Source organism: Aedes albopictus, chromosome 1, assembly GCF_035046485.1.
Source record: "Aedes albopictus strain Foshan chromosome 1, AalbF5, whole genome shotgun sequence".
Taxonomy (NCBI): Eukaryota; Metazoa; Arthropoda; class Insecta; order Diptera; family Culicidae; genus Aedes; species Aedes albopictus.
The window spans coordinates 130,953,772-130,978,605 of NC_085136.1; the positions used below are offsets into that span (position 1 = coordinate 130,953,772).

General features: G+C 40.7%; 1 protein-coding gene across 5 annotated transcripts in view; it reads left to right on the forward strand.

The window, feature by feature from the left end:
• Positions 1 to 24,834, forward strand: part of LOC109422974 (protein sidekick) — a 385,272-nt gene that overhangs the window by 300,422 nt on the left and 60,016 nt on the right. For 3 of the 5 annotated variants that reach the window (XM_062845386.1, XM_062845385.1, XM_019697875.3), the window contains exons 4-6: positions 15,358 to 15,534; positions 23,302 to 24,177; positions 24,346 to 24,654. In XM_062845386.1, the coding sequence (XP_062701370.1) occupies positions 15,358 to 15,534; positions 23,302 to 24,177; positions 24,346 to 24,654 (1,362 nt within the window). The remainder of the gene's footprint in view (positions 1 to 15,357; positions 15,535 to 23,301; positions 24,178 to 24,345; positions 24,655 to 24,834) is intronic. The other 2 variants (XM_062845387.1, XM_062845388.1) reach the window with 1 other exon arrangement.

Below are 24,834 nucleotides of genomic sequence, written 5' to 3' on the forward strand. Positions count from 1 at the left end.
CGGGGCCTTTCATACGTATTTTCTGCCACTTGCCATGGGAATATTGCTTTAGGGACTTTAAAAAAATACATTTAGAGAGGATTAAAGCTGTCAAGAGTGTTTGGCAACACTGTCATCCGCAATTGGGTTGTTTAGTGAATAAAATATTCCTATTTTCTATAGCCTAATCGATAGAGCTCATTTTACTGAGTATAACGTGATTGTGTTAGATTCCAATAACTTTGTTTTGATGTTATAGTTAACAAAAGAGTTTCAATTTTCGTGGATAGAATGACAGTTCAATCGATAAAATGACAGTTCGACCCGAACAAAAAAATTTCCCCATACAAACTTAAAATTCATTTTAAAAATAGTTTAAAGACTCCAAAAATTATGAAATTTTGGATTTCGACTAATTGTTGGGCGGAGAATCCGATTATGAAATAATCCGGATACCCCCAAAGAACCCAATTTGAATTTTACACTCCTAAAACTCGACGTTGCGCGTATCACAATGCAGAATGGAACAATGGGTCAATGTGTCACATATCAAAAGGGTTAACCCAATAAGGTTGGAACTGATAAATTGACAGCACTGTTCATTATTTTTTTTCCATATTCTGATTTTATAATTATTATTGTAGAAATATTGTTATAAAACATAAAATCATCGAGTGTATTCGACTCCAACAAACTCTTTTACAGTCAAACCTCCATGAGTCGATATCGATGCGACTGATGGAAGTATTGACTCAAAGAAAAAAGTGCTATTTATAGAAAATCAAGTGAATACAAGCGAATAGAGGATTGTAAGGCGAATCTGCGCGACAGACGTTGTGTGGGGATGAACTCCTGTCCGACCCGCTAAAACCGTTACAAGCTAAGAGCAACTCCACTTCTTGTCCACCCAGTCGAGTACCCGACGATGTTACAGGCCTACTCCCTGTCCCTCTGGTCAACCCGCCATTTCCGTTGCAGTAACGACATGATCTGTATGATAACTCTGTTCAACGAATTCCATACATTTCCATCTTGGCACATTCTATCCACGATGCTATCAGGACCAAAATTACCAGCTTTGCTTGTTAGCATCTCGCCACGCACTTCTCTAAACCGTGGACAGATTAAAACCACGTGCTCCGAAGTCTCCTCACTGCCCAGGCAAGTTGAACAAATCGGGGTCTCTACATGTCCGAATCGATGCAAGTAACTTCTCTAAAGCATCCATGGCCTGTCAGTAATTGCCAAAAACCAGAAACCATTTTTAAACAAAATTTCACAAAACAATGGTTTCTGCATAAACGAAAAACATTTTCCACCTGGAAAAAGAATCAGGAGATACCTTGATACTCTGCATGTGCACGAAAACCGATTTTGAAAATATTGCTTCGTTATTTTATAAAAAATCGAAAACCAAAAAAAAAATTAGGAAATGCTTCCAGTTTCGCCTTAAGTTTGAAATTCCCCTTCTCTGAAAGCATTCCACGTTCTCAGCCAGAGTTATGCAATAGGGCTATAACGCCAACAGCTTCCGATAATATCGTCCTGTACGCACTGGCAACACTTATTGAAATCTGTCGGAACGTGCTTGTTAGCCTTGTTCTGTTCCGTTTCAGCTTCAATGCGGCAGCCCAGGCTAGAACACCATACCTAAGGATTGTTGTTTGTACATCCGCCAAAAGACGTCTTTTGCTATTTCTTACACCTACGATGTTCGGTATGATCCTGGAAACCACGTTGGCTACCTTTGTCGCCTTTTCACAAGCATAGTCGACGTAGCTGTTAAAATTCAACCGATCGTTAACCCCAGGTGTTATAGCGCGCGCTTCGATGGAATGAAATGCTCGCGCTCCCCAACTCTAATTTCGAACTGCTGAACTGCTTTGCAGTTGCTGACCATCACTACCTCCGTCTTGTGATGAGCTACCTGCAGCTTGACTGGTCTCATCCATGTCTCAATAGCATCGATCGTCTCCGCCGTCAACATTTCTACTTCTTCGAGTTCGAGTTTTAATACTCCATCGTACATCATGTTCCATGACGTTGAGCCAGGTATAGTGTGGTACACCCGCCGTGACTCTAATCGATCTCTGACCCTAATTTGTCTCATAGATCAGAACTCAGTTCTAGAAGTAGCTTTTCAACACCTTGCACAGATCGTCGGGAACCCTCGTGCTATGCAATGCTGGCGCCATTAACCCTCCTAAGATGTTAAACATGGCGCACCATGATGGCGTATTGAACGTTCAGTGAGCCTGTCTGGATCATGTTGACCCCAGCCGTACTAGGGTTAAATGCGTTCTTCACATCTATGGCTACTACGGCGCAGTACCGGTTACCCCTTCTCTGCTGCTTTGATGCTTTCTGCGCATTCGCAATGACCATCTGGATCGCTTCAACTGTCGACTTCCCTTTCCGGAACCCGAACTGCTTATTATATAGTCCGCTCTTGCCTTCCGTGTACTTTACCAGCCTATTCAGGACGATCTTCTTCAGCGCTTGCCAAGAGTATCCAGCAGGCATATCAGTCGGTAGCATGCTGAGTCTCCTAGCGGCTTGCTTTGTTTTGGCAGCAACAATAGCTTTTGTGAATCTTCCAAATGTCTGGGAAATAGCTATCGTCCAGACATTTCTGCAACACTGTTCTGAACATGTCCGGAAACGCCAGGATTGCAGCCTTCAACACCACATTGAGAATACCATTCGGGCCAGAGGATTTCTTTACTTTTAATCTTAATGACACTATAAGGAGCTCATAGCAGGGGCCCGTGGTGCAATTGATTACACGTTTGCTTCATAAGCAGATGGTCATGGGTTCGATCCCAGCCCCGGCATTTTCGTCAGTTGCTCTTTCCCCCTGAGAGCTGCTGGTACTGGCCCGCTTCTGAGCCCATGGCTCAAATGGACCCGGATACTTGGACATCGGCGAACGGTAACTCAAAATAGACCCCTAATCGGACTGAAAAAAGGGAACAATCAACAGCCACACATCAACATCCTCGTGCTCATCCTTCTACCATGATAGAGTAGAAAGTGAAAGCAGCGCAACGGCAACCAGTTCGATAAGCATAATTAGAATAGAATACATTTAGGCGCATATAGCCGAGGCGGTAAACGCACGGGTATTCAGCATGACCATGCTGAGGGTGACGGGTTCGATTCCCGGTCGGTCCAGGATCTTTTCGTAAAGGAAATTTCCTTGACTTCCTTGGGCATAGAGTATCTTCGTGCCTGCCACACGATATACACATGCAAAATGGTCATTGGCAGAGGAAGCTCTCAGTTAATAACTGTGGAAGTGCTCATAGAACACTAAGCTGAGAAGCAGGTTTAGTCCCAGTGAGGACGTTACGCCAAGAAGAGAAGAGGAGAGAGGACATTTAGGCGCTCTACAAAATGTAAGTACAGCTCACGCAGTGTCCTAGTGGACAATAGAGCTGTATATTAGGTTAAGTGATTGAAACATATAAAAAAGGAGTTCATCATTGGAAACATGATTTTCTTCAGTGACTGCTTCCATCTCGTTGACGTAAAGTGTAGGGGGCCATGTGGTTGGGTCGTGCTTACCCTCAACTTAACAGGAGGGCACATTTCAGCTGGCGTCGTTGGGCCCCCTTAATCTTCGCCATCACGACGCGGTAAGTTTGACCACAAGGGTTGGCGTTCGCTTGTAGACACAGCTCCTTGTCACATTTGTTCTTGCTCAGTGCAATCTCTGAAAACGGTTGACTCTGATCTAGCTGTTTGAACACGTCGTCTAGCCCTTAGTCAGACTGCACGGAGGATGCTGAGCCTTTTATTCCTCCAATATGCTGGACGGCGGAAGTTCCTCGGCTCAATCTTTCTCGGCATGGTTGCATCACAAGCTCTCGCTACTGCTTCCGATGGTTCCTCAGTAGGGTGGCCCACACTTATATGAAAAACAAAAATTTCGGAAAATGCCAAGTCTTACCTCCTCAATCAGTTGTTTTGGACTCCCAGAAGCTACGTTAAAAATTTAAGCAAAACCGGTTGAGCCTAAGGGGGCGCTCAAAACGCTTGAAGTTTGTATGGGAAAACTTGGCAAAATGTATGCAGAAATTTAAAGTTTTCGAATTTTGCCGCTAGGTGGCGCTGTACGCATTCAATAAACAAACCCTTTGGTATTATTGTAGGTGACTATATGTCAAATAACTTTACCTAGGGTATAACTTTTTTCACAGGCGTTGGATCACTTTGCTGTCTTCGACAAAGTTGTTTGGCATCTAGTCACCTACAATAATACCAAAGGGTTTGATTATTGAACGCTTACAGCGCCGCCTAGCGGCAATTCGAAAACTTTAAATTTCTGCATACATTTGGCCAAGTTTTCCCATACAAACTTCAAGCGTTTTGAGCGCCCCCTTAGGCTCAACCGATTTTGCTCAAATTTTGAACGTAGCTTCTGGGAGTCCAAAACAACTGATTGAGGAGGTAAGACTTGGCATTTTTCGATTTTTTTGTTTTTCATATAAGTGTGGGCCACCTTACTCCTCAGCATTCAGAATGCGAGCGTCGCTGCCTGCTCGAAGTGCCTCGATAAAGAGGTCCTTATCGAATTCGTTTATTTTCCACTTTCATTGACAAGGCCAGTACCACAGGAAGGGGCCAGATATCAAAATTCAGCAAAACCATGCATTCGATTCATTAAATCGTGGCTTTTTGGCAATCTGATGAAAAGTTAGCAAGAGAATGAACTCATACCATACTTGAGACTACAAGTGGTGTTTCGGAACCAGTTCCAGGTGTCCCACCGAACCCACCGAAAGTAGTCGAATGTTAAAGTAAAGTAAACCAATGCATGCTACATATCAAACCACGTCTGTTTTGATAACCTGATAATCAATTAACAAGAAAATGAGCTCAGACCTCACTTGAGACTTCCAGTAGTGTACCGGAACCGATTTTGGGTGCCCCACCGGAAGTGGTCAAATGCAACGGTGATCCAAACTCATGTATGGAACACGTCAAATAGCGACCTTTCCCATAACTAGATGAACGGTTAGCAAGAAACTAACCGGTCTAAAAAAAAAAACTAGTCACAGCTGAGACCACATTTCAGGCTAACTATAGTGTTCCGGAAGCGGTTCCGGGTGTCCCGCTGGAACTGGTCAAATAAAAAATTGAACTGATCCCATGCATGCAACACATAAAAACACGTTTTTTCGATTATTTTGAATAGGGAGACTGTGTTGGAAGAAGGCGCTATGAATGGCTATGTTCTTAGATCTTCTATGAAATCAGTTCTCACTGAGAACTTCTCAGCTTGCGTGTGTTGCCGCAGATCTGGTATATGTTATGATCACCTCAGCGTTTGCACAACGGATCTTGTCATGCACATTTGTGCTAAAATGCCGATCCGCGGTCCTTCAGTAAACCGGCGAGTATGCGGATACTTCCGGTAAACTTAATTGATTGGAAGTTTCACATACCTAGTTTCCAGTCACACAACTCCTGTTTCCTGTTTCATTGGCACTCGGACGTCGATCAGCCGCTCCTAAAGTGGGCAACAGACGCTGATGTTAGCCACCCCTAGGATGTAGGACAGGCATTCACGTGGAAGAAGCAAACACCCAATTCCCTGTCATCGTACTATACCAAAGTTGGTTACCTGATCATTTCTAAAGTTGCTCCAAGCCCGTAGGTGCAGGTAGAGTTAGGTGCTTTTGCCTCAATTGGATCAAGTCTAGCGTAACATGTGATAAGGGCCTAAGTCCAAAATGTAAACATTGAAAATCTGCTTAAGAAGGTTTCCATGTATATTCATAAACCGTATTTAGAAATCAAACACTGTATTAGTTACTTTTATGCAGCAAATGATGCGCATGACTGCTCCATATTTGCTGTCTAGCGCCAAAAACAGCATACTACATTGAAATTCGTTTAAAAATTAAATTTTCGAACAGTAATGGACATTGGCCCTTTTGAAAATTTTCATTGACTTGGGCCCCAATACTTTGGCCCTTTGACAATAAGCAAATGACTTAGGCCCTAGTACATTGGCCCTATGAGCAACTATGAATCGACTAAGGCCCTTTTGAATTGAGCTAATTTTAAGTAAAAATAAGTTAGTTTGCATTAGTTTTCTTATATTTTACGGGTTCTACCCCGTTAGGCCGAAAGCCGTTAGGTCGAATGCCGTTAGGCCGAATGCCGTTAGGCCGAAAGGGTCGTTAGGCCGAAAGGGTCGATAGGCCGAAAGGGTCGTTAGGCCGAATATGCAATTAGGCCGGATGGGTCGGGTGCTTAGGCAACTGGATGGTAAAAAACTTTTTAATGTTTGAGGTAAACGGTCTTCGACCTTGAAATTTTGGTTGGCTTTGAATGGTGAATAAACACACTAATAGTTTTTCGCATTTCAAAGTACAAATTATAGTTACACCGGGAACAAATTCAGAGTTTCAGTATGAACGTCTATCTATATATATAAAAATGAGTTTGAAGTCCCTTTGAGGCAACAAAACTCACGAACGGCTGAACCGATCAGAATGAATCTTGCATGGTTAGATTCGTATTCATGGTGGCTGTGTTTATATGTAAAAAAAAAGTTAGGAAAATCAACTTAAAACAAGAACAATTGTAAAATTACTGAAATTGTTGTGAGCGGGGGAGACATTCGAAACGAACGCACTAAAACTAATCTAAGAGTGCGGTGCTGCAATGACCCCACATCAGTTGTCAAACTATCACACCAAAATGGCAGTACTGGGCAGTACAACGTCTGCCGGGACAGCTAGTATATATATAAAAATGAGTTTGAAGTCCCTTTGAGGCAACAAAACTCACGAACGGCTGAACCAATCAGGATGACTCTTGCATGGTTAGATTCGTATTCATGGTGGCTATGTTTATGTCTAAAAAAGTTAGAAAAATGAACTAAAAATGTAAGAAAATAGACAAAATGCTGATTTTTTATGACATGGGAAGAAAATCAACACGATCGAAATGAAAACAATCTAGAGTGCTATGCTGCAATGACCTTAACAATTGTCAAACCACCAAAACTTGGCAAGACAAAGTTTGCCAGGACAGCAAGTGATTAATAAGATTACGTGCAACTGAATCGAGTTCTCTAAAACTTAGAAAGAACAGCCTATGTTTAAAAGAAGGAAAAATCTTCGATGAAAAAGTTGTTAGCCGTTATGCTTATAGTGAGTATAAATGTAATGTTACGAAAAACACCCTATGTTCAAAAGAAGGAAAAACTCTGTTGAGGGCCGTAATCCTCATAATGAGTAAAACATTCAAACTAGAAAGGGCAGCAGTAGACTACCGCCGTGAAACAGAACAGTTAAACTAGAAAGAGTTTAGAAGTAAAATTTCAGATGATAAAATTGATAGCTATAACACGTATATGGGTAAAACAGCCTATGTTCAGAAAAAGAAGGAACTCTGATGAAAAAGTTAATGGCTGTAATCTTTATAATGAAAAAAGAACAGCCTATTTTCAAAAAAAAGGAAAAATTTCCTATGAAAAATTTAATAGCTGTTATGTTCATAGTGAGTATAACAGTTAAGCTAGAAGAAAAGCCTATGTACAGAAGAAGGAAAAACTCTTATGCAATAATTAATGCCTGTAATACTTATAATGAGTAGAATAGTTAAACTAGAAAGAACAGCCTATTTTCAAAAGAAGGAAAAATCTCTGATGAAAAAATGAATTGCTGTTTTGCTCATAGTGAGTAGAACACTAAAACTAGAGAGAACAGCCTATGTTTAGAAGAAGAAAAATTCTTCGAAGGAAATACTCTTATGAAAATGTTTATGGTTGAAATACTTATAATGAGTAGAATAGTTAAACTAGAAAGAGCAGCCTATTTTCAAAAGAAGGAATAATCTCCAATTATAAATTAAATTGTTGAAATTCTATAGTTATTCTTCTTAACCACTTATGCTTACAGCTTTTTTTGTCCACTAGGGCACTACGTAAGCGATTCCAATTGGCAGCTGAACTTACACTTTGCCTAAATGTATTATATTTTACTATATTAAACTGGTTGCCTTTGCGCTGTTTTCTTTTTTGTTTCCTGCTCATGGTAGAATGATAAGTACGATGATGTTGATGCCTTTAGGTTAGGTATAATAGCCTTTTTAATTTGTATTACATTCATTTGCAATTAGTATAATTATGTTGACAATGTTACTGTATTGAATATCTTTATCCTGTCGATAGCTTTGGTTGTGTCCGTTCATCATAACTCTTTGTTTCTGACTGAAAATAAGCTTTTTCGAGATGCTGTATTATAAATCATTTCTACTTCGCCTCCCAAATTGACTTCCCCCACAGTTCCCCTATGACGTCAACTTTTCTCATATTAATTTCGTTTTGTGCAATATAAAACGATAAAATCAGTAGACACATATAATGACAACCTATTCAGCATAACGACCCTTTCGGCCTAACGACTTTTTCGGCCTAACGACTTTTTCGGCCTAACGACCCTTTCGGCCTAACGACCCTTTCGGCCTAACGGCATTCGGCCTAATGGCCTTCGGCCTAACGGCATTCGGCCTAACGGCCAGCTCCCGAATCGACTAAGGCCCTTTTGAATTGAGCTAATTTTAAGTAAAAATAAGTTAGTTTGCATTAGTTTTCTTATATTTTACGTGATTATGCAAGAAAGAATCAGATTCAAATCAAAACCATGAAAAATATAAGTAACGTGCCAAAGGGCCTAAGTAAAACTGAGATCTAGTCCAACTTGGGTCCTTTTACTTCGACTTAGGCCCAAAAGGAACTATGAATTTACTTAGGCCTTTTGAAAAATCATCAAAAAAGTCATGTTAAAATGGGTTTTTGGCGTGGGTGAGCAAGTGTATCGTTAGATTACGTGGAACTTGATAGGAATAACGGAAAATCTCGTTTGTTTACATTTTCGACTTAGGCCCTTATCACATGTTACGCTAGAAGTTCATTTTCCTCTTCTTCTTTTTCTTTGTGGCTCTAAGTTCCCACTGAAATTTGGCCTGCCTCTTTTGAACTTAGTTATTAATTGAAGGGCTTTCTGTGATGAATTTGTTTAGGTAGGGAAGTGGATCCATTTCCGCAGGGGTCCTATTTTGGGCACTTTTCTGCTATAACTCAGCCAGTTTTGAACCAATTGACACAATTTTTGGAACGCGATGAGATACGTATAGTATCTAGCCGTGTACAAAATTTCAAGTCAATTGGTTTGGAATTGACTGAGTTATAGCGAAGAGTGCCCAAAATACCGGTTGCTGCCCAAGTAATTCGCTACCCTATTGTGAGGTAAGCACAATGATACACTATACCCAGGGAGTAGAGAAAAATTCCCGACCGGAACAGGAATCCAACCCGCCGTCTCCGGATTGACGATCCATAGCCCAAATCACTAAACACTTTCCGGCCCTGAACAAGCACTTCATCCAGAAAAAAAACTCGAATATGAGAGTTGAAACTCATTCTTCTTGTGTGGACCGCAACCTGTATTATTATTCGAGAAGTGTATCAGCTTCACATAAAAGAACAATCTGAATAAAACTGAACTTTTAAATCGTTCTCTCTATCAATTGAAATGTTTCTCTTGCATGACCTGGCAGGATAACTGTCCGTTACCTGCGTATATCTATATCGTATGCACAGTGATACAAAGACTTTTATTTCAACCAAATCAGGCTCGGTTTAACCTCATGCATAGCATACCCTTCCAGCTAGCAAATCCACTTTGAGTCTGACTGCCCGGCTATAGAAGTGAGCTGTTTGGTACCACCGCACCGCCGTCGTGTCTATAGATAGAGGATGGTTGGTTGTGTCCACACATAAAATAGGATCAGTCTGCTGCCGCTTCGGGACAAATTCGCTGTCCACACTTTCGGTTTTGTCTCCTTCCGTCCAGGTGAACCTATTGAAGCGGTGGTGCTACGCACTTCCGATCAAAATATTTTGGCCAGCTCTACAATAGAATGGAGAATATTTGGAACATAAAAACAAACACATAAACGAATATTTAAAAAACAGTTTAAGAAACTCTCGTTCGGCATCTACTAATAGTTATTTATGTAACGAGTTGCAAAATGATCACCCGACTAGAAAATTGTAACAAAAATATAACATAATCCTAATAAACCATGATATTTATAACTCATTGTGATATAATCATTAGTATGGGACAAATATCAAATCCTCGCTCCAGTCGACTTTTTAGATCCCATTTAGGTCCCATATGAACTGTACAAAATTTCAGCGCAATCGGTGAAACTATAATTTAGCGCAAGCGGTTCAAAGTTTTCATAGGATTTACTATGGGAAAAGTTGCACTTTCAGATGAAAAATCCCAGAGGTCGTCCCTTGTCTCCTTAATTCAAATCGATCAATGTTTCCTGTAGAAAAATCAATTATGAAACTTTCCTTCGAAGACCGCAAAACAACTGGATGCTTGTGGAAAAAGTTATTGATTTATTACCGATTAGTGATCCAATGAACGGCTTTTTGTTTTGTTTTATTAGCAGCACTGTAGCTGCTGCCTTGGCTGCTGCTGTTTCTGGGGGTGGTGATGCCTCCCGCCACCCCATGCAAAAACGGCAGCAGCAGTGCTGCTGATAAAACAAAATAAAAAGCCGTTCGTTGGATCACTAATCGGTAATAAATCAATAACTTTTTCCACAATCATCCAGTTGTTTTGCGGTCTTCGAAGGAAAGTTTCATAATTGATTTTTCTACAGGAAACATTGATCGATTTGAATTAAGGAGATAAGGGACGACCTCTGGGATTTTTTATCTGAAAGTGTAACTTTTCCCATAGTAAATCCTATGAAAACTTTGAACCGCTTGCGCTAAATTATAGTTTCACCGATTGCGCTGAAATTTTGTACAGTTCATATGGGACCTAAATGGGATCTAAAAAGTCGACTGGAGCGAGGATTTATTTTTTCCATACAAGCGTGTAACATACACTGAAACCTCCATTTAAGTCGATGCATGGCTGATCGAAAATAATTTTTACCGTGCAAGTAATGATTAAACTATACAGTTTTATATTTTTTGACAAATCTCCTTTGTCATGCGAAGTGTTAAAAAATATAAAAGTCTTCAGTTTTGTCATTGCTTGTACGGTAAAAATTATTTTCGCTAAGCCATGCAGCGACTTAAATGGAGGTTTCAGTGTACTAATAATCATGTTCAACATCCTTGGTGTTTTCAAACTACTATAACTCAATTATATCACATTATGTTATAAATGTTGTTTTATAACTCATTGTATTATAATTTAGTTTTGAATCTTCGACATTTGGGAAACAATGTAACAAAATTATATCAAATTATGATAGAAACCAGTAATCCAGAGGCTGCAATTCATATCACATTTTGTTATAATTTTGATCTGATTATAACAAAATAGGATATAATCTTGATTATACCAGTGTACTTTTTGTTACAATTTTAGTTATTTTAACATCATCCTGCAGCTAGTTTATAACACAATAGGTTAGAGAAAAATATTATAACATCATAACACAATTTGATACAAACTTGATATAATTTTCTAGTCGGGCATTTTTACAGCACGAGTCATACGTTTATCCAACGAGGCTTGCCGAGTAGGATAAATATGATGAGTGCTGTGAAAATCGAGTTTTGCAACGAGTTGCGTACAACCTTTTTTTGTAATTTCATAAATTACCGCTTGACGATAGTTTTTGACAAAACTTTCTGATAAAACTGCACACTGATGTTCTCAGACATGTTTAAGAAAGTCTGATCATAGCAGGTTATACTGTGCAGTTGTCACATTTTTTCAAAACTGCGTCCAGAAAGCATCAAGAAGTGGATCAAAACTGAAAACAGTGCTGTAATGGTTCATTACGCAACGCAAATCAGTGCTGTCATGAACCATTACAGCACTGTTAATTTGGTGTGGGAAAGTAGGCCTTTTCCTAACGGATTTGCGTGAGGTTAAACAGCCTATTACGATGGGAAATTGCAAAAAAATATATATATTTTATACATAGAACAAACAACAAACAAATTTGAAAGTGGGTGTATGAAGATGAAAGCTTATTTTTAACAATTCTTAGTCAACTTTAAACTGTCTTTTAGAGAAACATGCTAACACACAGTTTCTCAATATAGAAACCGCTTAAAAGCTTAGACATAAAAAAACATTTGATCGGGAGTGTGTGCAGTTATATAGAATACACATCCAGTACAAACCGTACCGACGCTCTTGCTATCGACGACAAACGGTCGTCGTTCATTATATTTATTCTGTCTAGCATGTGAGTGTTTTTTTTAAATGCACTATGCGATAGTCAAAGCGAAAAGCTTCCTTCTGAAGTTGTCTGTCTGGCTAACTGTCAGTGCATCTCGTTAAGACAATTTGGTTAAAGCGGGTTAAAAGAAAGAAAAATGCTCGTTTTTTTTCTAGGCGAATGCACTTGTTTCAACTCGTTTAAAATATATTGGTGTGACTATTATATCTTTTATCGCGATCAACAATATTTGATTGCATAAGTTCACTTTTCTTATGATTATTGTTATAATGAATGCTATTTTCCGGAAAGTTTACCAGACTAATAAAAACAACGTTGTGGATTTTGGGTGAACTATTCAGTTGATTCAACAAAACGATGTGTTTCAATAACTAACGCTTACCAGCCGAAGGAATTGCTACACTGAACCATCAGAAGCTGGACGAAAAGATAGGAGAGACCAACGGATCTGGAGATGTCAACAGTTTATGGGGGTTTATTGATGAAGCAATGACAACAACAGCACACGAGGTGATAGGTATCGCTCAGCGACGCCAACGTAATGGTTGCTTCAACGAGAAGGGTCAACGAGGGACGAACGAAAAGAATGTCGCCAGAAGCCGAATGCTGGTGATCGGTGCCCGGCACAACAGGAAACGGTACAGTGTGGCAAAACCAGCAGATCCACTGCAGTAAAAAACGGCAGCACCAAGAGAGTGTGATTGCTAAAGCGCAGGAAAGTATGGACAGGAATGATATGCAGAGGTTTTATGCAACTGTTAATAGTGCGTGGCACAAGACTGCGCCAGTGCTCGCCACGTACAATGACCAGGAAGGAAATTTGCTGACAGACAAAACAATGGTGGTGGCAGCCATGTGGAAGAAGCACTTCGAAGATTTGTGATATGGTAGCATCTAGGAGCAGGATTAGTATAATGGATGTTGGTCACGCAGTGGAACCACCAATACTGGATGAGGTTAAGAAGGCCCTTAAGGAGTTGAAAAACAGCAAGGCTGCTGGGAAGGGCGAGATCCCGGTCGAACTTCTTAAGCACGGAAGCGAGCAGCTACATCAATCAATCCAAGGTGATTATTATACAGATTTGGAAGGATGCAGAATTGCCTACCAGGGTTGGAGTTTTTTTTTGGCCCCGGATTGGCGATCCATAGTCCTTACCACTAGGCAAACAGGATTACCCTTTTAAATTAGGTATATAGGATACTGTCGCGTGTCCTGTTCAAAAGACTGAGACCTTTTGGCGAATACCAGGCTGGTTTCCGTGAGGGCCGACCAACGACGGTTCGAATGTTTAGCCTGCGGATGATCCTAGATACATTTCGAGAATATAACTTGCAGACTCACCATCTGTTCACTGATTTTAAAGCAGCGTACGATTCAGTGAAAATAAATTAGCTTTGGCAGATAATGTCAGAACATGGTTTTCCGGCGAAACTAGTTAGGGTGATGCGTGCAACGCTGGATGAATCAAAAGCAAGTATTCGGATCGCAGACGTCTAGAGTGTCGCAGAGTGTCTACCACGTTTGTGACCTTGGATGGATTGAAGCAGGGTGATGCTCTTTTTAATTTGCTGAGGAAATGGCACTATCATTACACGGTCGCCTATGCTCCTTGGCTTTGCGGACGATATTGATCTCACCGGCATCGATCGTAGGGCAGTGGAGGAAGCTTATGGTCCTTTGAAGAGAGATACAGCGAGAATAGGCTTGAAGATTAACTCTACCAAGACGAAGTACATGATAGCGGGTAGAGACAGAGGCAGGTCTAGTAGTGTTAGTGCTGAGGAAATAATTGATGGGGATGTGTTTGAAGTTGTTGAAGAACGCTTGTGACATGTGACAATGACTTTTCCTGTGAACTTAAAAGGCGTATTGCTGCTGCGAGTAGGGTCTTTAACGATCTTCACGAAATTCGAAAAAAAATGTCCGTTTTGCGGATGCATGTATATTATTGCTAGAACCTTTGGAATGGTGGCAGAACTGTAAACACGCCTGAAACGTGAAGCAGTAAAGGTCGGACTGGTGGTGAATCCGGTCAAACCAAAGTACATGCAGGTTGGTGGGACTAGGTGGGACAGGATAAGCATTGGCAGTCATGTTACGATAGTCGTGGATACTTCCGATGTAGTAGATGAAGTTTTAAAACGAGAATATATTTATTTTTGAGTTTATTTTTTTTAAAGCAAATCTATTTTTTTTTAATTTAATTTCTTTAAGGGTAAGCGACCTTGACCGTTGCTATTGATAGAAGCTACCGAAAGATACAAAAATATCTTCCAAATTGGTGTAACCCTGTACGCCCATACTAAAGCATTAGTTTAAACAACTCGATGTTTCAGCTTTCAAGTTAGTCTTTTCCCACTTTATTATGTTCTTTTCTCTGGATGGAAATTACCCTTCACCGGTTTTAAACTATCATTCTAGACACAAGCAGCGAGCGCAGGAAGATTATAATTACATTCTGTCGGTGGTTATGGCCTGTTGTTCGGTACGCGGACGGTACCCAAAGCGATGCCTTTTTGGCTGTTACAAAGTGTCTGTAATACTCTCTTAATAGTTCAGGAATTGGGTGGCGGCAGGGCAGTGCTGTTGCTATTGCTGTTCGCGTTTTGAGGGAAACCGATGATTATCTGGAATGACACGCAACATGTTGATGGAATGAACGAACGAGCATCAACTATTCCTCTGACATACTCAAAGTGCTGCATTCGGTTGGACTATCCCTCCCTGAATCCAGAAGGAGTTACCTGATGGGAAAATATTGAGGGATGAATATTTGATGGCCGATCCAGGAGCCAACGCCTTCTGCTCAGGTGTGACTGGCAAGGGAGATATGATTAAAATTTCTATCACTTTCAAACAGATACACTCATACATAGGTATAGCTTTAGGATACAGTCGTTGGGAATTTCTGAGTTTTTTGACAAAGTGTCACTCATAAATTGCGCTTTTTCTGGGCTATGTTGGGTCAACTAGTTGGCTCCAAACTTCCACAATTTATTCGTCCTCAGCCGATCGTTTTCCGATGATAGATGTATGAATTTTAAATGTCAGTTCTCTCCTACCAGACACTGCACTGATGAAAGTCAAACCAAAATCACCAAAACTTTTGCTTCTTTCGTCCGCAACAGGTTATCCACAGCCCATGTACCGGTGGCTGAAGAACGGCATCCCGGTGGGAGACTTCGACACCAGTCAGTACCTGAAAATTCAAAGCACAACTCGGGAGGATGCCGGGTCGTACCAGTGCCTGGCGAAGAACGACGCCGGGACGATTTTCAGCGAGAAGATCGACGTCGTGGTGGCATGTAAGTATACAGGAACATTTTTAATTGTTTATCCATGTTTTGATGATCTAGCAGTAACCCTTCGAAGCCGGATTTTTTTTTCAAGCGTTATTATAAGATATTCTAGATCATCCAAACTGTTCTTGAGTTTAGATCCTGAAGCCTACGCGTGTAACGGTAACGCTTTTCATTATACAAAGCTACGATTTGTAATCTATCATGTCCAGAAAGTCTTCTGAAAGTTCAATAGACAGTATCAGATCAGTCGGGATATCCTAGGTTATCCAAACTGTTATTGAGTTTAGATCCTAAAGTCTATGCGTGTAGCGATATCTTCTTTCATTATACAAAGCTACGATTTGTATACTATCATGCCCAGAAAGTCTTCTAAAAGTTCAAAAGACTGTATCAGATCAGTCAGGATATCCTAGGCCATCCAAACTGTTCTTGAGTTTAGATCCTAAAGCCTACGGGTGTAACGGCAACGTTTTTCGTTATATAAAGCTACGATTTGTATTCATGTCCAGTCCAGTACATCTTCTGAAAGTCCAATAGACAGTATCAGATCAGTCAGGATATCCTAGGTCATCGAAACTGTTCCTGAGTTTAGATCCTAAAGCCTACGGTTGTAGCGGTAACTTCTTCCAATATACAAAGCTACGATTTGTAATCTATCATGTCCTGAAAGTCTTCTGAATGTTAAAAAGACAGTATCAGATCAGTCGGGGTATCCTAGATTATCCAAAATGTTCTTGAGTTTAGATCCCAAAGTCTACGGGTGTAACGGTAACTTCTCCAGAAATGCCGTGAATACCAGGTCCCAACGCACCACCTGTTCATCGACTTCAAAGCGGCATACGACAGTATCGACCGCACAGAGCTATGGAAAATTATGGACGAGAACAGCTTTCCCGGGAAGCTGACTAGACTGATAAGAGCAACGATGGACGGTGTGCAGAACAGCGTAAGGATTTCGGGTGAGCTATCCAGTTCATTTGAATCTCGACGGGGACTACGACAAGGTGATGGACTTTCCTGCCTACTATTCAACATCGCCCTGGAAGGTGTTATGCGACGAGCCGGGCTCAACAGCCGGGGTACGATCTTCACGAAATCCAGCCAATTTGTCTGTTTTGCGGATGACATGGATATTATTGCCAGAACATTTGGAACGGTGGCAGAACTGTACACCCGCCTGAAACGTGAAGCAGCAAAGGTCGGACTGGTGGTGAATGCGGCTAAGACAAAGTACATGCTGGTTGGTGGGACTGAGCGAGACAGGACAAGCCTTGGCAGCAATGTTATGATAGACGGGGATACTTTCGAGGTGGTAGAAGAATTCGTCTACCTCGGTTCCTTGCTAACGGCTGACAATAACGTGAGCCGTGAAATACGAAGGCGCATCATCAGTGGAAGTCGTGCCTACTATGGGCTCCAGAAGAATCTGCGGTCAAAAAAGATTCACCCCCGCACCAAATGTACAAGACGTTAATAAGACCGGTGGTTCTCTACGGACACGAGACATGGTCGATGCTCGAGGAGGACCTGCAAGCACTCGGAGTTTTCGAGCGACGGGTGCTAAGGACGATCTTCGGCGGTGTGCAGGAGAACGGAGTGTGGCGGAGAAGAATGAACCACGAGCTCGCTGCACTTTACGGCGAACCCAGCATCCAGAAGGTGGCCAAAGCCGGAAGGATACGGTGGGCAGGGCATGTTGCAAGAATGCCGGACAACAATCCTGCAAAGCTGGTGTTTGCAACTGATCCGGTTGGCACAAGAAGGCGTGGAGCGCAGAGAGCACGATGGGCGGACCAGGTGGAGCGTGATCTGGCGAGTGTTGGACGTGACCGAGGATGGAGAGCTGCAGCTGCAAATCGAGTATTATGGCGGCAAATTGTTGATTCAGTATTATCATGAATTTGATGTGAACTAAATAAATGAAAAATGAATGGTAACTTCTTTCATTATACAAAGCTACGATTTGTAGTCTATCATGTCCAGAAAGTCTTCTGAAAGTTCAAAAGACAGTATCAGATCAATCGGGGTATCGTAGATCATCCAAATTGTTGTTGAGTTTAGATCCTAAAGCCTACGGGTGTACTTTCATTATACAAAGCTACGATTTGTAATCTAGCATGTCCTGTAAGTCTTCTGAAAGTTCAATAGACAGTATTAGATCAGTCGGGATATCCTAGGTCATCCAAACTGTTCTTGAGTTTAGATGCTAAAGCCTACGGGTGTAACGGTAACATCTTTCATTATACAAAGCTACGATTTGTAATTAATAATGTCCAGGAAGTCTTCTGAAAGTTCAATAGACAGTATCAGATCAGCCGCTATATCCTAGGCCATGCAAACTGTTCTTGAGTTTAGCGTTGACTCTTGCAACGGTAACTTCTTTCATTATGCAAAGCTATGATTTGTAATCTATCATGTCCAGAAAGCATTCTGAAAGTTCAAAAGACAGCATCGACTGATATCCTAGGCCATCCAAACTGTTCTTGAGTTAAGATGCTAAAGTCTACGCGTGTAGCGGTAACTTCTTTCATTAAACAAAGCTACGATCCCAAGTAACATAATTATGACCAATTAGTCTTGTAGAGGTTTTGAGAACCGTCATAAAACTTAATACTTTTTATTATGGGCTTTTTTGACTGCAAGCCATGAAACATGGAAATATTTTTTAAGGCAATCAAAGTGTTAATTGGTCAATTAGCATCCATATTAACGATTTATACTAAATATTTCGTTTTACTAAATCAAATTAGATAATTTCAAGCACCAGGTTTTGACAGTACGGAACGTCAGTAAAATCGTTTACCGAAGCTACCGAAATAGTTTTGCTGTTCTATTTTCGTAAAAATGTGCTGAACAGGCAATTTAGGATTTAGTGTGTAAGGATGGCCTATAATATCCCAAAAATATATACCAATGATTATTGTTTCTCGAACTACTTTGGTAAATACAGTGGATGTAACACTACTTAACGTACTGGCAAAAGCTAGGTTCACAAGTGTAGACCTGAAACTATTTATGGTCTCCGAAGTAGTTTTGTTGATCTGAAATATTACAAAACTATCTTGGAATGACTCATGATATGCCCAGGGAGATTACAGATTACAGTTGGATGTGTAATGTTACAGTTGATTGTTAGAATTCCTCCAGTAACTCTTTCAGGAGTTCTTTAATAAATTCTTCTTGGAATTCCAGCAGGAAGTCCTCCAGGAATTCATGCAGAAATTCCTTTTATAATATCTTAAGAAATTCCCCCAAAAATTCTCCCCCAAGGATCCCCCCCCCCTTCCAAGGAATTTCTCAAAGAATTTATTCAGGAATTTCTCCAAGACATAAACCTAGAATTTTTCCAAGAAACCCTCCAGGAATTCCTTCAAAAAATCCTACAGGAAAATCTCCAAGAATTTCTCCAGAGGTTGCTCTATATCTTCTGTCAACAATCCCTTCAGGAATTTCTCCACAAATACCTCCAAGGATTTTTTCAAGAAATTCCTTTAAGAATTCAAGGACAACTCGAGAAATTCCTCCGAGAAATCCTTTAGGTATTTCTCCAGGAACTGCTCCGTGACTTCTTCCCAGCATTTCCATCAGGAGTTATTCTAACAATTCTGTTAAGAATTCCTCCAAGAATCCCATCAGGAATTTTTCCAATAATTTCTCCAGTTATTCCCCCAAAATTTCTGCTAAGAATTTCTCCAAATATCCGTTCAGGAATCCCTCCAGAAATTCTTTCAAGAATTTCGACAGGAATTTCGATAAGAATTTTTCCAAGACCTGCTCCAATTATTCTGTCAAAAATTCCTCCGAGAATCCCCCCAGGCATTTGGCCAGAGATTCCATTATAAATTACTCTAGGAATTCCAAAGTTTTTTTTTTTTCCAAAAAAATACCTTCAGAAATCCCTCCAGAAATGCCTACAGGAATCCCCCAGGAATTCTTTCAAGATTTTCTTCAGGAAATAGTCCAAGAATTCCCCCAAGACTTCCCACAAGAATTCCTCCAACAATCCAGAATTTCTTCCAGAGTTCCTTCCACAATTCCCTTCAGTGAATTACTTCAAGAATATCTTCAAGACTTTTTTCAAGATTTTCACCAAGAATCCAGGAAGTTCTCCAAGAATTCCTTGAAAATTTCTTTCAGGAATTCCTCAAAGAATTCCTGCAAGAATTCTTCCAGGAATTTCTTTAAGAATTTCTTGAATTGATTGATTGTTTTGTCTTTATTTAAGAGACTTTCAGCCCACTGTTTCTTGAAGAAATTTCTGGAGAAAATCCTGGAGGACCTCCTGGAGTACTTTCTGGAAGAATTTATGTAATAATTTGTGAAGGAATTTTCAAAGAATATCCGTGGAATTCTTAAAGGAATTCCTGAAGGATTTCCTTGAGGAATTCCTGGAGAAATTTTCGAAGTTATTTTTTTTTTAATTTTTATTTTCTGGAGGAATTCCTGTAGTACTTCCTGGAATAATTCTTGGAGGAAACCCTGGAGAAATTTCTGGAGCCATTCCTGGAGGACTTTTTGGAGTATTTCCTGAAGAAATTCCTAGAATATTTCTTGTATTTATGTAATAATTTGTGAAGGAATTTTCAAAGAATATCCTTGGAATTCTTAAAGGAATTCCTGAAGGATTTCCTTGAGGAATTCCTGGAGAAATTTTCGAAGTTATTTTTTTAATTTTTATTTTCTGGAGGAATTCCTGTAGTACTTCCTGGATTAATTCTTGGAGGAAATTCTGGAGGAATTCCCGTAGAAATTCCTGGAGGAATTCCTGAAGGAATTACTGGAGTACTTGCTGGACGAATTTCTGGAATATATCCAGGAGGAATTCTAGGATGGATTCTTAGAGGAATTCTTAGCAGAAGCTTTGAAGGAATAACTGGCGAAATTCTTGAAAAAAATGTTGGAGGATTTTTTGGAGAAATTCTTGGAGAAATTCCTGATGGGATTCTTAGAGGAATTCTAAACTGAATACTTTGATTATTTTCTGGAGAAATTCTCGGAGGAATTCTGGGAAGGAGTTTCGGAGCAGTTACTGAAGAATTACCTGAAGGAATCCTTGGAGGAATCCCTAAAGTTGTCCTAGGATTATTTTCTTGCGGATTTTCTGAAAGGTTTTTGGATGAATTCTTGAAGGAATTTCATGAGAAAAACCTTGCAGATATTCCTGGCGAAATTCCTGAAGGGATTCTAGTCAGAAGTCTTAGAGAGACTCCTGGAGAAATTCTTGGGAAAGGTACTGTAGGAATTTTTTGGAGGAATTCCTGGAGGGATTTTTGGAAAAGTTCTAGGCATATGTCTTGGAGGAATTACTGGATGAATTCTTGGAAAAAAATACTTGAGGAATTCGTCGAGGGCATCCTGGTGGAATTCCAAGACGAATTTAGTAAGGAACTCTTGAAAAATTCCTGAAGGAATTCCTGGAGGAATTCTTGGAGAATTTCTAGAGGAACGCTTGGAAGAATTCCTGGAGGAATGTTTGGAGAATTTCTTGACAGAAGTCTATGAGGAATCCCTGAAGAAATACCTAGAGGGATTCTTTGAGGAATTCTTGGCAGAATTTTTAGAGTAATATATGCAGCGATTCTTGAATTTCTGGTGGAATTCTTGAAGGAATTCTTGGAACAATTTCTGGGGGGATTCTTGTAGGAATTTCTGGTAGAATTCTTGGAGGAACTCTTGGGTGAATTATCGAGGAATTTCTTGAAAAAATCCAGGATGAATTCTTCCAGGAATTATTGGCAGAAATTCTTGGAGGAATACCTAGAAAGATTCTTTGAGGAATTCTTGGTGAAAGTCTTGGAGGAATTCCTGAAGGATTTTTCGAAGGAGCTACACCGATAAAGTGATGAGATTCAAGAGTAGAGCTTGTGGATCTTGAAGGTCTGAATTCCAGAATAGTTTGGATGACCTAGATCACCAAGTGGATGTTGCTAAGCTATCAGAATTGCACTCTGAGGCTTTAGGAATAGTGTAGATTATACTCCGCGAGCATTTGCTACAATAAAATATCCTTAGATTTACAGATATTGAGACCCATACTTCAACATACATTGGGTCTATTTCTATACCAGTGGACACCCAAATAGCAACACATAGAGATACTCGTAATATTATGAAGTGCAACAGACACAATCGTGAAAGAATTATGCCGATAGAGTGAACAGAAACAAGAGTAGAGCCTGTAGACCTTGAAGGTCCTAATTCCAGAATAGTTTGGAAAGCCTGGAAAATCCCATAAATGTACCAGAAGCATTATAGTTGTGCAATGAGACTCCATCAGCAGTATAGACTACATTGCACGAATATTTTTTTACAATATAAGCATGATACAGGATGTAGATATCGTAAACCAAACTTAAAAGTGTTTTGGAGGCCATTTGTATTTCACGGAATGTCCAACTACCATAATATTGAATTGCCCGTAACTTTGCGAGGTCAAATGAACATCAGCATGATTAAATTTCTTGAACAGAGTGAACACAAATGATGGTAGATGTTGTAGATCTTAAGAAAATGAATTCCAGAGTAGTTGGGATGACCTAGATGCTAGATCACCCGATTCATGTACCATAAATTTTCTAGGAGTGCTTTGAGGCTTTCTGAGTAGCGTAGACTATGTTCTGTGATGATTCATCGTGTATTAAATTTGGTTTAGAATGCTGGATTTGTGACGCAAACTTCGGAGTACTTTGGAAGCCTTAGAATAGCTCTGGGATCATAAAAATTTGAAAAAAATCACGTATTTTCGGCTGCCAGCAAATGGGGAAGGGTGCAAAGGGGGGAGGTACCATGCATTTGTTAACACAACTATTCCCCTTTACTATAAACATAGTTTAAAATGTTTTAAAACAAGGAAATATTGCATATCTGCCAAAAGTAGATCGTCCCGGGTGTTTACGGGTTAACCTTCCATAACTCGCACAGTTGGCCACAACCGTCAGCACCACGCTAATGCTGAGCACAAAAAGTGAGTGTTTTTCATTGTGTTGTACAAAATACAACAGCGAGATCGCTCAAAGGTTAATAGCGAAAACATATAAAGTTATTCTTGTAGATTAGAAGTACTTCATTATAGGACAGTTTGGACTATCCTGAATGCCTCAAAGGTTTATAATTATATCAAGTAGACTTCAGATTGGTCCAATAAGCGCGGTTTATTATGCAACGTTACTCAGTATAACAGATATGGCTGCTGTTACGAGTGTAGACCGGAAGTGCTGAACTCCAAATGTAGTTTGGGCTGATCTGGAATACCCTATAGTGTCTATGAATGATATTGTAGATTTCAAGAGCTTCACGGATCCCAGTAGATTATGTAATTCTGTTATTTATGATGAAAACACATAAAATTATTCTTATAGGTTTGAACTTTGAAGGACTTTACTACAGGACAGTTTGGAACACCTAGAACAGCCCAGAATATAAAGCACAATAATATCAGAACTGACGAAGGTTAAATGAATACATATGAACGTAACCCATATCCAAATTCAGCTTCTAGAACAACGGTTATGCCAATTAGTTTGTTGCTCCAAACTTCATGGCGTTCAGGATGTTCTAGGATGTCAGTGAAGTCTCAAATACAAATATTCCTATTTTTCCTTAATAGCAATTACCAACAACTTTGCCGAAGGCAGTATTCAATGTGTGAATTTATACAGCCATTTCTATGTTGGGGTCATATAGGACCCCATCCGGCTTCAAAGGGTGTTATTGAGTCTTGAGGATAGTTTTATTAATCTACTTCTCTCTAAAATCTCTTTCCTCCCGCAGACATGGGGATCTTCGAGGACCTCTCCGAGCAGGTCGTCTCCGTGCAGTCCGGTTATCCGGCGATATTGAACCTCTCGCGGATAGAGTCCGTTCCGGTTCCATCGGTAACGTGGCAAACGGAGGACGGGCCACTAAACTACGACATCAAATACGCCACCACAGCGGGTAATCAGCTGATCATCCTGAGCGTCGACGAAAACGACATGAAATCCTACCGGGCACGGGCCATCAATACCCAGATCGGGAAGGAGGAAATCAGTGCATTTATTCGGGTAAACGTGACGGGGAACTCGTACAGCGAGGTGGCGCCGGAAATCATCGTGGAACCGAAAAGTATGAAGGTGGTCCGGGGCGAACAAACGGTACAGCTGGAGTGTATTGCTAATGCGCGGCCACTACACGAGCTAGAAACGATATGGTTGAAGGACGGAATTCCGATCGAGAATTCTGGAATATCCTACGCCCATACGGATCCCTGGAATCGAACGCTGGCGCTTCTGTACGTAAACTTGACGCACACCGGCCAGTACACCTGTCAGGTTCAAATGCGTACGGGCGGATATCCGACTGTGCATTCAGTGGCAACGGTGACGGTACAGGAACCTCCGTCATTTTTCACGCCATTTCGAACGGAGACTTTGGGTGACTACGGCTCCAAGACGGTACTGCCATGCGACGTCATTGGGGAACCAGTTCCTTATGTAACGTGGTTTCGTAACGCGGAAGGTTTAGATCTATCGACGGATCGTTACACGGTGCAGGACGACCATTCCCTTGTCATCAAGAAACTGAGCATGGAGGACTCGGCCATGTTCCAATGTCTGGCCAGCAACGAAGCCGGTGAAAAGTCCAGCTACACCTGGTTGAAAGTCAAAAGTAAGTATTTGAAAGTAAACAATTTCCTTTTACAGAGTGTTACTCATGTGTTACACTCTTTATTCCATTTGTATAACATCCTACTAAAATGCCCATCTCTGCATTGTGTAATCCCATTCGTTCTTGCGCCCTAATCTCGGACTTAACAAAATCAACCACATCTCTCAGATAACACCGACCGTTCATCCACCCCAACTGTCGTGCTCAAGCACTTGATCCTTTACAATCAGTTCGTTCGCAACAAACGTCTCGCACAGCCACGAATCATTAGGGTGCGCAATTCTGCGTCAGCATCCGATTCGGCAGCCGTTAGCATCAATAACACCTCATCGAACAACGGCAAATCCAGCAGCACCACCACCAACAACAACAACAACAACAACAATGGAAATGGTAGTCGAAGCCGCAAAAAGACTGTACCCGGCGCCACCGCTAGCACTTCGACACGTGCCGAGGAATTTACCTTTGACATTAGACGTAAGAATCGAGACTTGCTATCTTGTTTGATGTTTTCCCTTCCGACAGAAAAAAAAAAGTTAGTTACAAACGTTGCACTTTTTAAATTATGCAATTACACCCCTCAGACACCGACCACACTAGACCACAGTTTTAGAGCACAATTGACCACCACCCACCCACCCTCTAGCGTAGGATTTG